Source organism: Sceloporus undulatus, chromosome 2 (genome assembly GCF_019175285.1).
Source record: "Sceloporus undulatus isolate JIND9_A2432 ecotype Alabama chromosome 2, SceUnd_v1.1, whole genome shotgun sequence".
Taxonomy (NCBI): Eukaryota; Metazoa; Chordata; class Lepidosauria; order Squamata; family Phrynosomatidae; genus Sceloporus; species Sceloporus undulatus.
Genome location: NC_056523.1, coordinates 50,356,211 through 50,373,697, shown reverse-complemented (window position 1 = coordinate 50,373,697; position 17,487 = coordinate 50,356,211). Strand labels below are relative to the sequence as shown.

The window sequence follows — 17,487 nt, the reverse complement described above, 5'->3', positions numbered from 1 at the left end:
TTTAAAGAGTTACAAGGGGATGGGTGACATTCATCCAGGGAAACTGGCTTCTGTCTGTAATGCTGAACTAGATGTTTGGGTGGGTGAAACAGCAAGTAAGAATATCACAAACAAATGCAACAATTACAGTATATGTCATTCTCCTGGACATGGTTGGTCACTAGTCTGGTGTTAAGGACTAGCAGGAATCACCATTGGTATGGTGGATTTGTGGTTGTTAGGCAGAGGAATCCATACAATAATGAAAGAAAAAGCCAAAAGTTAGCCTTCTACTTTGCTGAGGTGGCTAGGCAGCTCATGCCCATAGTGTTGAATAAGAATGTCAGGCAAAGATACAGCAGTTTGAAAACTTAAAGGAACAGATAGTGAAACATGTAAGAAAATCAATTTTATTCTCCCACCCCTCTACCTCCAGCAATGTTTTTTTTTTTTTTTTAAAAGCTAAGGCCCGTTACAAACGGGCATAAAGTACAGACTGGGTCCGTATTAGGATTGGAAAGGGGCGTCACTTCCGGACGCCCCTAACCCTAATACGGACTGAGTCTGTACAAAATGGCGGCGCCTGTTCCACACGGGGGCAGCTATGTTTACATAGAGGACGCGCTGCGCCCGCACGTCGCGCGGCACATATGACGCTGCGAGTGCACCATTGGCGCCTAGCGGCATCATATCCACACCACAAAGAGAAGCACCATTTTGGCACTTATTTGCAGCGCGGAGGAGCCCCGTAGTTTGGACGCTGGGGCTCCTCCGCCCTGTAAATGAAGGTGGCGGCAGGCCACCCCTTCTGGGTGGTCTGTAACGTGCCTAAGTTATAGAACTACGGAAAATTACTCACATGGACAGTGTGGTTATATGTGCCTTCACGTCACCTGTCAATGGCAATACCATACATTTCATAGGGGTTTCATGGACTACAGCCCCCCCAAAACGCCCGGGATTTTAGTCCAAAAAGTGACTTTCTGGCCTACTAAATTCTGAGGGATAGTATCCCTCCTAAACAAAATGCAAACTGTAGTATCCTTATGTGGTAGCCACAAGTTTGTTGAGAATATGTAGTGAGGTGCAGAGAGCAGAGGGAGGGCCAGTATGGGGACCAATCTTAAAGTTGCTTGATTTTCGTGACAGTCTAGCATTTCAAACATATACTTTGGGAATGCTTGCATAATATGAAAAAAGATATCCAGTGCATATCTGGTTTCATATGCTAGTAGTACTATGATGGATACAACTTACAAGTTAAGGTCTTATAAGATGTGAACAAGGTTTATCTCATATTGACAAAAGGCCTAGTAAACATGACAGGCACACCCAGCCATTAAGTTATTTGAGCCTTGGATGTACATGGCTCTCTGGATCCAATCCATGCGCTGAGCTTCTGTAACTTAAGATCTGGGCTTTTCAGATTCTCATACTACTTAAAAGCACTGTGAGAAAGCCAAAACAAGCACACAGGTATGACCTCAGAGCACTCTGAGCCATGTTCTGTGGGTTTTACTTGACTAATAGCTTTATAACCTATGCACATCATTCTGACATCCAGGTCTTCCTTTTCATCATTCTCTCATTTGCCATTATTGTTTATATATTAAACATGAATTTGTTCAGTATTTTGTGTGCACATCATCAGCATAACACTGAGGATTTAAGAATGATTGTATTAAAAAAACCTGTTTGCAATATATGGGCGAAAATAATGTGAATAACAAAAAATACATTTAAACTCTGCAGTTTTATTGTTCTGTGCCTTCAAGTCAACTGGAATTCATGACCATATCCTAGGCCTTGTTCCCACTATGTTTTAAACCAGATTGTGATTCCAAATTATTCAGTTTAAACCACCATGGTTCTCACTTAATTCGAATCGCTGAAGCGATTCAGAAAGGGGGGCCATGTTTTTTGCCCATTTAACCTGTGTCAAAAAGACACTGGTAAAATGGGGTGTGTTTTGGGCTGAATCGATTTATTTCCAAATAAATCGACTCAGCCCAAATGGGAACCAGGCAGATTCAAATCTGCCTCCCGGCACAAGTGGGAATCAGGGAGGCGGATTCAATTCTGCTCCTTGTGATGGGGGGCAGCTGCAATGGCTCTAGCCAACTGGCCTCTAAAAGTGTCCCTTGCCCCTCAGTACCTGCTGGCCAGTCTGCTTCCTCAGCCTCCTTCCTGTGCGATCTCCTTCCTAGCGTCCCTGGCTTCTGTGCGACTCTCCTTCTTCACGAGCCTCTCTGCTGCAATGGAACCCTGCGCAAACAGAGTGGGAACCATGTCGGGACCAAAACTGAATGAAGAATTCAGACCTGGAACCAGACTATAAGGTAAGTGGGAATTTTTCCTGGCAAGATTTATTCAGAGAAGGTTTGCCATTGCCTTCCTCTAAGGCTGAGGAAGTCTGGCTCTGCATGGAGCCAGCATGGTGTAGTAGTTAGAGCATTGGACCATGACTCTGGAGACCAGATTTTGAATCCCTACTTGGCTATGAAAACCCAGTGGGTGATCTTGGGTAAGTCTCACTCTCTCAGCTTCAGAAGAAGGCAAAAGCAAAACCCAAATGAACAAATCTTACCAACAAAACCCCCTAAGAACCTATGGCTGAGGAATCACTATAAGCTGGAAATTACTTGAAGGCACACAACAAAAACAAGGTTGAGAGAGTATGACTTACCCGAGATCAACCAGTAGATTTAAAATCATAGAGTTGGAAGAGACCCCAAGGGCCATCCAGTCTAACCCCCTGCCATGCAGGAATACCCAGTTAAAGCACTCAACAGATGACCATCCAGCCTCTGTTTAAAAACCTCCAAAGAAGGAAACTCACCACACTCCAAAGCAGTGTATTCCACTGTTGAACACATTTTACTATCAGGAAGGTGAAATCTCTTTTCCTGTAGCTTGAATCCTGTAGTTTACATTGCTGGGTGGGGATTTGCATCCTGGTTTCTCAGAGTTTTAATCTACCTCTCTAACTACTACATCATGCTGGCTCAGCAATTTTACTGAAATAAAATTGATGAGTTCATGAGCTCATAGCTGCAGATTGTAGGAAGAGTGAAAGATGGATAAGGAAAAGATGAATAAGGAAGAAAATCACAGAGGTTTATAAAGTGCATAAGGAGCAGAAAATGGATAGATACTATTCCCCCTCTTTCCCCCATAATAGCAGAGACCTTTGATACTTGGGAATCAGTATATTTTCATATGTCATCTTATCAAATATAAAGCTTTTAATACTTCCTTCAGAGGTCATGATCTCCTGATCAAACAGCTGGCTGTGTAGAATTCTGACCACAGAGCAGAGTCAACCAATCTAGTTCTCTCCCTCTCTGTTATGAAATCCTCCCTCCTCATACACAATGCTGACTTCCGCTTCAGAGTCCTGTGATTAGTTTCATAACCCAGAGGGTAGAGATGACTGCTGTGACCTTGAATTCATGGGAAATGCAGGGAAATTAGGAAAAAGGAGGATGGAGAGCTGTGAAAGGAATTAATGAAAACCTAGCATCATGCTTCCAAAAAGTAATTTCTCACCAGATATTTCTCTGAACCGCAGGTGTTTGCAGACATAGCAAAAATGCTCCCAGACCCTTTTGTAAAGCTACTCTGCCTGTGCCTAAAGTTTTTTTTTTTAAATAGGGAAAGATAGAGCATTCATTTCAAATACACATACCCAATAAATTCCAACTCAGCAACAACCATTTATCTAGTTTTTATAGAAGCACATATCCTTGAAAAGGTATCTCAAGATGCATTAGCATTGACACTTCAATGCTGGTACACTCCCGTATTCGTTAGGATACAGTGTGGCTATTTCTAATTGACAGTTGTATTTTTCAAGGGCAGTATCCTGCATTCTCGCTCATTTAATGCACAGCAACAGGATATTCATCCTACCTTTCTTTTAAGCATGGTGCAGAAAGAACAGCAGTACTGTAATTCAACCCACATTGAAGCAGGAGCTGTAACAGTCTTCTACAGTAAAGTTGACATATTCCAGTATCTGAACATAATTCGAATTAAGCCAAATATTCTCATTTGCTTTCCAATTATGCAAATTTAGGCACATTGCTTTTTGCATTCTCCCACTATATTTCAAATTTCAAGCCATTTTTAACAGTTACAACTGGTCTGAGAGAACCAGCATAGAGTAATGCTTAAAATGCTGGATTTGGAACAGGAAGACCCAGGTTCAGATCTCTGCTTGGTCAGGGAATTAACCATGTGACAATGGGTCTCCTCTACCTCTCAACCAACTTTATAAGATTGCTATGGGGATTAACAGGGATAGGGAAACTATGTAAAATGGACATGCACATTCCTAGTGCCGTGTAGATAAAAGAACAATGAATTATTAATATTTTCTCATGAACAGACACTTCCACAGCTATTCTCATCATATTTATTTATTTATTATTTGCTATCATATTTTTTTTTACTGGTGATAGAAAGGTGAAATCACAGGAGGCCACTGTGATCTGATTCACAGGACAGTTTGCAAAAGAAAGGAAGGACAAGCAGCGAGGATACAAGGGAGGCACAGTTTGATTTTATTCACAGCTATAGAATATATATTTTAACGGTTTAACCCAAACAGTTTGTATTAACTATCTTTCACCTACTGGATTTCTCCTCAGAATGTACATGCTAAGCAGCTTATTTATGCTATCCTTCCACCCAATTGTTGTTTGTTAATGCTAGTTAAGGTAATAAGAAATGTTTGTACTTTTTACATTTCCATTCTCTCTCACCTCACTACTTCCTATTTTTATATATTTCATTTATATGCTACCCTTCTCCCAGAATGAGACCCAAGGTGGTTTCCAGAAATAGTAAATTAAAAATGTTTCCAGTAAAATTTAATGTTACATTAAAATAAAATTTTAATTGTTCTAAAATAAAATTTAAAAACAATTAAAATCACCTCATAATTACATCTCCCCACTTCAAACACGTACAGTCAGCCCTCTGTATCCACAGAGCTGCAGCCACTGATTCAACTAACTAAATAAATAAAGCTTAATAATCTTTAAGTGTAGATATACTTGGGTAGACAAGGGTAGATACTAGCATGCAAAAGGATTTTGTAGCACCTTTGAGAATAACTCTGAGAAAGAAGTTGTAGCATAAGCTTTCATAGACCAGGTCTCCTTCCTCAGATGTAGAAGACTAGGGTCTCAAGCAGATGGCCCAATAAAGCAGGTCATGGCTGTTACTGCACCTTTTGCATCATGGTTGTGGTGATGGCATGCACCCAGTCCCGGTATCTTCAATCCAACCGGCAAAAGGAGCAGGCCTTTTCTGCTCCTTTTGTGGGTGGGTTTAGGCCACCTTGGGCGGCCCCGGCATAACTTCCACGTGGTTTGGGGACATGTGTCATCTAAACCCTAAGCTCCCAATTCAGCCCAACATCATACATTTAAGCCATCTGTTTCATGTCTAAGTCTACAAATTGCTATAACTTTTTTCATACATGGCCAGTATAGACAGGCTAAAATAAAGCTGCTTTGGAAGTGTGCTGTTTAAATGATGCATGCCTCCTTTGCCCCTTGCCCCTCATCATGCCAGCCTCTTGTTCCTTTCACTATGCCACTGCCCTTCTCCTTACTTCCCTCATTTGCTTTTCTATTCCTTTTCTCCTACTCTCTCCCTGCCTTATCTGGCACTCCCCTCCAGTAGACACCTCCCTTGTTTCTTGCATTCTGCTGTCCCCACTGGTTGTTCTCCTGTCTCTCTTGTTCACTCCCTTGCCCCACACCTGTACGGTAAGCCATTCCATTGTTTCCTGCATTTCGCTGCTCACACCGCTTACTCTTCCATCTCTCCTACTCACCTTCTCACCTTACCTCATGCCCTCATAGTGCACACCTCCTTGCTTCTTGCACTCTGGTGGCATACTTAGAATCCAGGAAAAAACCAGCTATCCAAGAAGTATGGCAATCCTGCTATACAGAATCACAGAAAGGGAAATGCTTTGCCCAACTGTCTGGAAGCCATAGCCAGTGTTCTCTAGATGACACCCATTCCTTTGGAAACAGCTTCTTATGATTTCAGATGCATTTAGGGTGGCAATCCATGGGTACAAAAATACTTTGCAAAGAAGATTCTATGGATCATCTATCCAAGCAGGTGTGAGAGCATTGTTGTCTCCATTTAAAAGAGAAGAGTACAACAGGCTTATTATTATTATTATTATTATTATTATTATTATTATTATTATATCAATCTTTCTTTACAGTATTTTAACAAATATTCTCCATATCCTTTCAACAACAAAAAAGCTATAATTTCAGTTTCTTCATATCTATATTTTATATCTATATTTTATAGCTATAACATTTCTATAATTATCTTTACAAGACCTTACTAGGAAAAAAGCAACTCTACTTCCCTCCTGTTCATCATTAAATTCTTTATACAAAATTTGTTATCTCCACGTCACTCCATTATTTTCTTTTCTGGATGTGTCAATAACCCACGCACACTCTACCTCTGAATTATTAAGCTCCAATTCAATATATATGAATACATTTAAAGGCCACGTTAGCAATTTAAACAAAGCGTTCTAAGTATTTATAAAGTCATTAACCTCATATTGGTAATCTTGTAAGTCCATGTTTGGTAACAACAGTAGCCTAAAATATGAGATCTTTCCCGTTCTCTTTCCAGTATTTTACTATTGGGAGACATAATAGGCTCTTTTTGATGGCTGTATCTGCAATCTGTACCTATGGACATTCATCAGGAATTTGAAACCTAGAAAATTGTTTTATACACATTCAGATCTATCTTGCCCCATTTAGGTCAGTATTCCCTCTGTTGATCAGTGGTAACGATAGGTCAACCCTAGTTGGAAAGACCAGGGTTGAGACTGAGACCTTTCTTGTGAAAGGCAGGTTATGTTCCATTAAACTACAGACCTTATCCTACTAAATGAATCACACATGGGGAAAGAGGGAAGGAAGGAAAGAAAGAAAGAGGAATGAATGGTCTGTATTGATATCCTGCTTTCAGCAGGTTTGCCAATGAATTTATGTATATGATTTCCTTTCTTCCCTATTTTGTCCTCACAACAACCCTGTGTGGTAGATTAGGCTGACATAAAGTGACTGGTTCAAGAGCCACTAGTAAAATTAATGGCTCATTGGGGACTTGATCCTGGATCTCTCTAACACTCCAACTACAGTACCACAGTGACATTAGAAATGTTGGTCTGTAACTTTGTGACACCTTAAATACTAATTTGTTAGAGGGTAACAAATTATCCTGCCTAGTAGCTAAGATGAAACTGAGGCTGTGGTACTTGGGACATAGCATGAAAAGACAGGACTCGTTAGAGGGGACAATAATGCTTGATTCAGTAATAGGCAGTAGGAAAGGTGGAAGACTGCATTACAGGAAGCCCCAGCCCAGAGTCTGGAAGTCCTGAGCAGGGCTGTTGATGGCAGGAAGACTTGGAGGTATCTCATTTATAGGATTGCCATAAACTGACGTTGACTAGATTGCAATTAAACAACAGCAAAAGCTGTTGTGCCCACTATGTCAGATCCATGAAGTATTATCCTTAATTTGAAGATGTAGATGTGTGGTTATGGACAGAAGTAGCCCTGGCTGGCAGGGAGGGAAGAGTGGGAGGGAGAGAGAATGGAATGAAATGGAATGGAAAAAAGGGAGTGGAAGGGAGTGACAGAATTACAAACAGAAGACAAAAGGCACAGCTATGTGTGAAATTACTATGCAGAACATCATCTTTATCAAGTTGAATTCAATATGTACCTTTGATTACCACAACGTATTGCCTCCAGCTAACATCTCTGTCCTTACAGTCTAAAATAATTAACACACTAGGCAAGCTTCCAAACCAGCCTACATCTTTATGATGCCCTATAAACAACTGCAGTTTGGAGTAAACAATGAAATCGACAGCTTCAAATAGTGCTTTGGGGGGGGGGGCAGTCTGCATTCATCCATGAAAACATTACCTCCCTCAAATCAATTAACTGGAAATTCCTAAGTGTAAGACCTTTGCCTGGACCTAGGATTTGAGAATGATTAGTGACCCACTCTCCACATCTAGTTGCCCTAAAATGGCCTTGTGAAGAACATTCCTGTGGTGCAAAAACTTTAATCCAGTTGAAAGTCTTTTCATACAGACCACTTCCTTTGTGGTAACAGGGTAGGTCAACACCTCAACTGACTCCCTAGCAATGTAACCCCTGCCATAAAGTGCTCTTTTGTTTAGGGTTACTAGATCTTTCCTAGATAAGAGCTCACCACATTCCACACATACCCTTCTTCTTAGAGAAGATCCAAGAAGTGGCCCCCTGCCCTGAGTTAATCTTCTACCTTATTTATTTATAACCCACCTTTTGACCCCACTCCCAATTCTCATGGTGGTTTATGTCAGCAGTGCACAGACTTCTAGGCTTTGTTGTTGTCATTAACTGCCTTCACAGCAACCTCAACTCATGGCTACACTGTGAATGAGACACCTCCAAGGCACCCTATCCTCAACAGCTCTGCTCAGCCCCTGCATAGTCAGGGCCATGCCTGTTATACCCAGCTTGGAGGATGACTCGGAGGACTCAGAGGATGAGCCAGAACCTCTGGGCCTGAGCATGCAATTGGGGAGCCTGAGGCCGGCCCTAATTCTGCTGTAGCAGTCTGTGGCCTCTCCAGAAGTTCAACAGCCAAGTCTACCTGGGGCCGAGGCTGTGGACACAGAGGAGGATCAAGAGACTGTGTCTACCTTCAGGGAGCGTCCAGCCGAAAGAGAAGGCCTTTACATGTTACTGAGGCTTTATCAGAAATGACTTGGCAATCACACACACCTGAATGCCTGCTGTCTGCCTATTTAGGCAAATGGAGCATGTATGTCTGGCTGCTAGTGATTATCTGACCTTTTTGGAGGAAAGACTGTGTCTCTGGCTCCCTTGACTTTTCAGATCAAAACCTTGCTTCTTAGACTGCTGACCTATCTTGATTATCTGGAACCCTTGACTTTGGACTGCCTTATCAACCTGCCTATCTGATACCTCGAATCTTGGACTGTTTGACAACTCTTTTGATAATGCCTCTTCTGATACAGCCTTTAAACTCAAAGAATGCATTGCTTGCATTGACTCTGCTAGCTGAGAGTTTGTCTGTGGGAACTAGGCTGGACTTATCAGCCATTTGGCTGCTTTCCTGGACAATGCCCTCTGTGATTACATCTATCCATCTAGTATGTGGTCTTCCATTCTTCCTGCTGCCTTCTTGCTTTCATAGCCTTATCATATTTTCTAGCAAGTCATGCCTTCTCATGCAGTCTTCTTCTCTGAAGGCTTTTCAAGAGAGGCTGGATGGCTATCTTTTGGGGTGCTTTGATTGTGTCTTCCTGCATGGTAGAATGGGGTTGGACTGGATGAGATCTCTTCCAACTCTGTGAAATGTTTCATGATTTGCGCTCCCCCCTGCCCTTGGTATGGAGTTATATCACAGTGAAGCACCTTTTATACCATTCTGTGTATGAGTATCTATGCAAAAGGAACTTCTGAGCATCTTACACTGTGGACTCTTATCACATGGAAGGCAAGCGTCATGAAAATGTGATTAAAATGTGGTAATAGCATGATTGGGGGAAGATTATCACACCCCCGCACTCTTCTCCCGTTCATGTCCTGTGCACAAACTGTAATGGACACGTCATTGTATAATAACAAACTCCTGTTATTATCCAAAGATGCATCCATCACAGTTTACACATGGGACACGAATAGAAGTGTGCAGGGGTGTGATAATCTTCCCCCCAATCATGCTATTACCATGTTTTAATCACATTTTCATCACACTTGCCCCCTCCGTGTGATAGCATCCACAGAGTAGCTAGTTGTTACCCAGGCTGAGACCTGGTTAACTGTAACCATCTAACATTATTGTAAGGTTCCTTTTCTTTCTGTCCTTCATCTGGAGTTTTCTGATTTATGTTTTAAAAATAGCTGCCATATTTGTTTATGATCAATTGTTCCCGTGTTAAGTCAAGAGGCTTTCCTGGCTTACAGGGTTAACATTTTAGTTGATGGTTGGTTGATTTCCAATGCAATTAAAAATGGATTCTAACCTGATTGTGATGTAAATTTACAGAGATCTATTATGATTTTAATTAACTGAAGAAAATGACACACACAATATTCTGCAGATCAGAATCTATACCCCTCCCCCCTTTTAGGTACATTCATTTGGCAAATACTAGTACAATGCTTACATTTAGCATGTATAAGATAGGTTTTTAAAGTATGCGTAACCTCTTTCGGATGAGAATAATTACTTCTAACTAATCCTGGTGGGATTTAAAGCTTCAAATGTGAACTAGGTAACAATGGTTCAAAGCACATTTTACTGTACTCTCTCTCATTTGAAACAGTGTGTTCATGAACATTAACTTTTAGAATTCAGAGACATTAATTTTTAGGATTAAGGCTTAACAATGTATCTTGTATTATCTCGGAAGGACTCTTCTGAAGACTTTTGTTTAATAAAACAAAGACTACTAGTATCCACTTTTGTATCATACAAGAATGATGATTATTATTTTAGTCCGTTCCAAGCAGTGTTTATATATTCCTGATTCCAAAACATCTGTGTTTCCTATTACGCATTTGGTGCCTAAAGTTGTCTGATTTTCTTTTACTACTTATGGTGGATTCAACAAAAGAAGAAAAGACCTGAACAAAAACAGTAATAGTCAATGTTTTGCATGAAGAGAGCAGGACACACATAAGGGTCATTTCTGCTCTATTTGCCTCAGGATAAAGAGATTTTCATGCTACAGTTCCTGGGAGCAACATTTCACTAGTATTGGGAGCATGGTGGCCTTGTCAAAATGTCAAAAGTTAAAATGCAAGTCAAAGGATCAGAGAAAATTGTGTCCCTTTCCATTACTAGAAAAAGTCCCTCTAAGATAGCTTTACAATATACTTCTAGACTCTTCCATTACATTGGATGTGGATATCTCCAGGCCAGCACATATGAAGAGGGACCATGGTGGTGGTATCAGGGACAACAAATCTGTGGTGATCATGAAGACAAGAATCATAAGCCATGGCACAAAACTCAACACAGAATTGAAAAGCAAATGAAGGGAAATCCATAACGGAAGAATAAAAGAAAAACAAAAGATATAGGAACGCACCAGTTTAGGAAAAACAGGTTGCTCATGCAAAACCCATCTGGAACAGGAAGCCTTCTTATATGCTTTCCTCTCCAAAGTGCAGTGGCTAGCCAGGGAAACAATGCTATACCTGGGTTTCACAGAATCACAGAGCTGGAAGGAACCCTCTGTTTAATGCACAATCTCCAGGCAGTGATTCTTAAACTCTGGCCTTCCAAGTGTTTGGGACTTCCAGAATCTGGCTTCTGGGAGCTGAAGTCCAAAACACCTGGAGGACTGAAGTTTGGGAGTCACTGAGCTAGAGCATCCCCAGCAGAATTTATGGTACTTCCCTGAGATCACAGCAGCCACTCACAGAACTGGCCTCTGCTCCCACCTCCTTCAACATGAGCATTGGGCTCATCCCTCAAGGTGTTTTAAAAAGTATTTTCATTCTTCTGTCTATTTGAAGAAGTGAGAACCAGCATGGTGCAGTTGTTGGAGTGATGCACTAGGATTTTGGGAGACTAGGATTTGAATTCCTGCTCAGCCAAGGAAGTCCACTGGGTGACCTTGGACAAGTCACACTTTCTCAGCCTCAGAGAAAGGTAATGGCAAACCTCCTCTGAAGAAATCTTGCTGCCACCATCACCCAGACCCCATATGATAGGGTTGCCATAAGTTAGACCTGAAGACCCGAAACAACAAAGCTATTTCCACTTTTATTTTGCTGCTGGTTTTTATTTGTTTTTATATTGATTTTATCTTTTACTACTGGCTTGATCTTATACTTATTTTACACTGTCAATGGGTACAGTTTTATTGTTGTATGCCATTTGTTCAATGCAGGGGTGAGCAATTTCAGTGGGTCAGGGGACCAACTGCTAAAAATGCCATTCTTTTGATGTTAAACAGTGCAACAAAGCCCGATAACCTATTTTAAACTTGAACCACTACTCCTGGAGCCCTTCCTTCAACTCACCCTTCTTTGCTAAAAAGTGCACTGTGGAGAAATTATCAGGAGCAGAAAAAATAGCTGTGAGGGGCCACATGTGGTATTACATTAGTTGAATCTCTTGTATACTGCCAAGGGAACTCTGGTTATGGTGCAATCTAAAAATTTAGAATAGTGGTTCTCAATGTGGTTCGCTAGCAAAGGGAGAACTAGTGGTTTTCAAACTATGGGGTGGGACCCCGTGAGAGTGTGTGTGTGTGCAAGACTTGCTCAAGTGAGAACCTGAAGGCCCTGCTTCCTCCTCTTCGATAACTTTTTATGTGCAAAATTTACATGTGTTGAGTTGTATATTGAATTTACTTAAACAACACTTCTAAAATGAACAATATTATTTCCTTATAAAATGTTAAAATATGAATATACATGACTGTGCAAATAAAAGTACACTAAACAAAATCTTTTTATTCATGTAGTATGTTAAAGGGGGGGGGGGGGGGGCGATGTCTGTGTGTAGATGTAAAGGGAAGTTCCAAGGGTAAAAAGTTTGAGTACCACTGCACTAAACCAGCACTTAAACTGTGGGCACATCCTGACTGGTTAAAAAGACCCGGGTTTTGCTCCTGTTCTATCAGCTTTTTGCAGATCCAGACAATTTTTTTTATCCTAGAATATTTTCTGTCAGCTCTTACTGTGATCCGAGACTTTTTATAACAAATCTTCAGGTTGGTTTATTTTAATCCAATGTAAAATTGGAAAGAGTAAGAACAACATCTGACACTTTTCAGTCATTCTTGATGCATCGTAATAGTACCACAGCCCCATCCTGCAGCTTGCGAAGTACAGTAACAGTTGTACCTGCCATGAGGCCCAATTGAACAAGCATGGTGTAGAGAGCCAGTGTGGTTTAGTGCTTGGACTATGTCTCTGGCGACCATTGTTTGAATCCCTGCTTGGCCATGGAAGTCCACTGAATGACCTTGGACAAGTCGTACTTTCTCAGCTTCAGAGGAAAACAAGAGCAACGTTACTCTGAACAAACTTTACCAAGGAAACCCTGTGTTAAGAGTCACAACAACAAAAATGCTCATTATTTTCAGGAACTCTTGTCTGCAACAGTTTTTCAAGGAAAGGACTGAATGAGATTTAAGCACAACTGCTGAGGAAAGCATCTGTACCTCAGCATTTTCAGAGTTTCAGCGGATGTTGTCAAGTTCAACTTTCTCTGCCAAGTTCCTTGCAGGGAAACCACACACATGGTTTTGTGTTTTTTCCTCTTACAGAAAGTTGCTTTATCAGTTCTGCGCTGCAAAGTTTTATCACAGAGGAATTGCATCTCTCTGCCTTTTCCAAGACATCACATTCACATGCAGATCTGATTTATGCTCTTCAAATCATTCTAACACCCCCTTGTTGTGTGCTTTCAAGTCATTTCTGACTGAAAGCAACCCTAAGGCAAACTTACCACAGGGTTTTCTTGGCAGAATTTGTTCAGTTTGTTTTCTAGTTTTCCTATGAGGCTGAGAGTGTGTGACTTGCCCATGGTAACCCAGAAGATTTCCATGGTTAAAATCCTGGTCTCCCAGTGTCTTTGTCTATCCTTTTGCATATGCTCCCATCCCACATTTCTTTGAAACATCTGTGAGTTTACTTATCCTCCAGTATTCTTCCTCCAGTCAGAGCAGTGCTTCAACCTCATAACAATCCTGTGAGATAGGATGAGAGATGTTAGCTTTGCCTAAAGCAAGGCAAATATAATGGCTGACCAGGAATCTGAAGTTGAGTGTCCCTCAACCACATCCAAGTCTAGTACTCCTTTTAACTTCACAAGATTGGCAAAATGGCAGGCCACACATCACCGGTATTAAGGGAAGCACCTTAAGATGTGTTAAGCCCACACTAAAGAAAAACTAAAAGTGAAAGGAGCAAATGTTTGTTTGCAAATGTCATGTGCATCCCACAGCTAAGATGCATCAGGGGCCCTTATTGCCTGCTGCTCCTGCTTCACTGCACCAGATCGCAAACCTGAGGGGAGTATCCACAACGCACAGTTTAATACCAGTAACTGCCATGGCTTATAACCCAAATTCCAAATTCAGAAGGATTTGGAATTCTCTGCAGAAAGTGATAGTCTACCCCCTGCAACTATAACCACTACAGAATTAGGTTTTAGTCCTCAGTCCCCCTCTTTTCAGAGTGCCTTCCCAATAGTTCACCAACTACAAATCCCAGGGTTCCATAGGGTAGAGCCATTGCAGTTTAAGTAGTCTCAGAGCTGATAAGATTGTGCAGTAATATTTGTGACGTGTGACACCATTTCCTCTTCCCCTCCCTCCCCTGAGATGGGTATATCCAGGAGTAGCCATCTTGGTAGCTATGTTGGCAATGTAGCAAAGTACAAGAACATCCTATTTTGTGGATACGAAGCAGTGATACCTTTACTGGACCATTCAAAGTGCACAAAATCCATGCTGCAAGCCTTTGAAATTCCACTGGCTTTTCATCAGGCAAAGGTGTTAAAAATCATGCAACAGCAGAAATAATTAGGATGATGTTAGGTCACAGGCCTGCATTTTGTCAAGATGTTGCAGCTGTCCTCCCTTCAGGTAGTATGGCTGTAACTAACATTCAAACAGGCAGCCTTCCCCCCCTCTTCATGTGGCTACTACTCCAGGAAATAAAATTTAAGTTCCATTAGCAACTCAAAAAGATACTTCTCTACAGAGCCAAGCTGTCTCCCTCCTTTGTGAAGCTCCTTTGTTATGCAGAGAGCACTGAATTTCGAAAGAAGCCCTCCATGCTTTTGTATGAGGAAACCTATTTTAGAGGCTGCTTTGGTAAAACTTCCAGGTCATTGTTGGCTTCTACTAGTACTGTGTTGTCTGCCTATCTTATTAGTTTGCTAAGGTTCTTTCCCCAGATCCTCACTCCTTCTTCCTCCCGAGTCTCCAGTGGGAACAATATGTTCTGTATACAGGTGGAATAAAGACAATGATGCTGGGGTTGGTATGGGCAGTAGAAAGAGGAAGACCAGACTTGATCAGGAAGGACACTGACCTCAGCCTAGAGGACCTGAGCAGTGCAGTGGAGGACAGGCAATCTTGGAGAGGTCTCACCCACAGGGTCACCATGAGCTGAAGTCACAGCTAATAACAACAACAAGTCTGGTAAAACATGGATGGGTGTGACAGAAAGGAAGAACTAATGTGAAGGGAAGCTTTAATAAGAGAAGCCCTGAGCAAAGGAGAGAGCCAGTGTGGCCTAGTGGTTTCACTGTTAGACTATGACTCTGGAGACTCAGCTCAGCCATGAAACACACCGGCTGACCCTGGGCATGTCACACCCCTTCAGCCTCAGGGGAAGGCAATGGCAAACTTTTCCTCTGAACCAGTCTTGTCAAGCAAACCCCAGGGCACGGCTCCCTTCTTAGGGTCACCATAAGTCTGGACTGACTCGAAGGCACACAGCTACAAGCAGCTTGAATGATGGTGTCCCCCTTGACTCTGCATCTTGCCCTACATGAGGAGGCTAAGACAGTTGGGTTTTGTGCACCTACATCCACACCTCTTCTTCTGTGTGCCCCAGTATCTGAGACAGTGTCACTCCCTCTTACCCCTCACTTCACCCTCTGGCTGCCCCTCCACTCCCTACTTTTGGCGCCATGTTTGTCCGCCTCAGGCAGAGGGAACAGGGGTCCTAGCCGCAAAGGAGAAGGAGGCACCGCCAAATGTAGGAGTTTCACAAAAGACGTGGGACCTTACATAAATACAACCTCAAATCACTTCATAGAAATGTAGAGCCATGCTTCTTAGTCCTGCTCAAAATGAGAGGGCATTTTGGAATCCCTCCTGGGCAGAAGGCTTGAAACGGAGGGCAGGTCCTTGGAAAGGAAGAGGAGAACTTCTGGCTATCCTGAATCCTGCTCAGAAAGGGAGGACAGCTTGGGGTCCCTCATAGGCACAAGGCCCTGGAAAAGGAGGAGGCGCAGGCCCACCTCTGGTGCCCCTGAGTCCTGCACAAAATGGAGGAGGACACTGTGGAGCCCCTCCTGGGCAGAAGGCTTGAAATGTGTGTGTAGTCCTGGAAAAGCAGGAGAGCCTCCTCTGGGCATCCTGAGTGCCAGTCAGAATGGAGGAGAGCTTGGGGTCCCTCACAGGCAGAAGGCTGGAAATGGGGGACAGGTCTTGGAGAAGGAGGAGGCCAAGGAAGGGGTCCTCTTTCCCCTCCTGCTCCTGGCCGACGACGCCGGGGAGGTCTGGCTGCCTCTGCTCTCCAGAGGCGCGGGCTTTAGGCTGGAAGCGGGATCCCGTCCAGGCAGCTGTTCCCACCCCTCCTGCCGCTGCTGCTCCTGGTGTGCCTGGCAGTGGCAGCAGCAGAGCCCCCCTTGGGCCGCCGGCCAGCCCAGACCAGCCCAGCCCAGCCCATCCCTCTGGCCCTCCATCCATCCATCCATCCCTCCCTCCTCCTCCTCCTCCTCCTCCGGGCTCCCTCCTCCCTCCCTGGGGCTCCGAGGCCGAGCTGGTGTTTTTCCACTCAGCAGGATGGGCGATGCTGAGCGCTCCCTCCTCAGACGAGAGACACGAGAGGTCAGGAAGAAAGCGCTTATAAATTACCCTTTCCTCCTCCTCGCTACTCTCCTGCGCCGACAGCCCCGCCAGCCACCCAGACCCAGCAGACCCAGCCACAGGAGGCACCAGCGCCACCCCGGGCCCTGACTCCTCCTCAGCCCCTGGGCAGCACGCGCCTCCAGACCCCCGACGACGAGGAGCACAGGCGGCGGCAGCAGCAGCAGCAGCAGCTGGAGGGGACCCTGCCACAGGTACCGCCCGCCGCCCTCTCGGCGCAAGGCAGGCTGGCCGGACACCGGCAGAGCAGAGCAGAGCAGCCCCTGGTCCCTGGCCGGAGGGACGAGGAGGGCGGCTAGAAGGGGCTGCGCGCCCTTGGCCACCCCAGCAAGGAGCCTGCCTGCCTGCCTGCCCGCCTTTCTCTTGCCTTCGGCCCTTGCCTTCTCCTTCCTCCCATCTTTCCTTCCTTTTCATTTCTTTGCTTCCTCCCGCGCTTTCCCCCATTCTTTTCTCTTTCCTTTCTTCTTCCTACCTTCCTTCCTTCCTTCCCTTCCTCCTTCTTTCTTTTCTCCCTCCCTTTTCTCCTTCCTTCCTTCTTTCTGTCTTTCTTTTCTCCTTTCCTCCTTCTTTCTTTTCTCCCTCCCTTTTCTCCTTCCTTCCTTCTGTCTTTTCCCTCTCTGCCTCCATTTCTTTCTTTACTTCCTCTCTCCCTCTCTTTCCCCCACCCTTCCTTCCTTCCTTCCTTCCTTCCTTCTGTCTTTTCCCTCTCTGCCTCCATTTCTTTCTTTACTTCCTCTCTCCCTCTCTTTCCCCCACCCTTCCTTCCTTCCTTCCTTCCTTCCTTCTGT

General features: G+C 43.6%; 1 protein-coding gene across 1 annotated transcript in view; it reads left to right on the top strand.

Moving 5' to 3' along the window:
• Positions 1-16,598: 16,598 nt before the first annotated feature.
• The window catches only part of SLC6A6 (solute carrier family 6 member 6), a 77,345-nt gene continuing 76,456 nt past the window's right edge, over positions 16,599-17,487 (top strand). The window contains 2 exon segments of the mRNA XM_042450997.1: positions 16,599-16,744; positions 16,746-16,893. Of these exon segments, the coding sequence (XP_042306931.1) occupies positions 16,616-16,744; positions 16,746-16,893 (277 nt within the window). The 5' untranslated portion in view covers positions 16,599-16,615.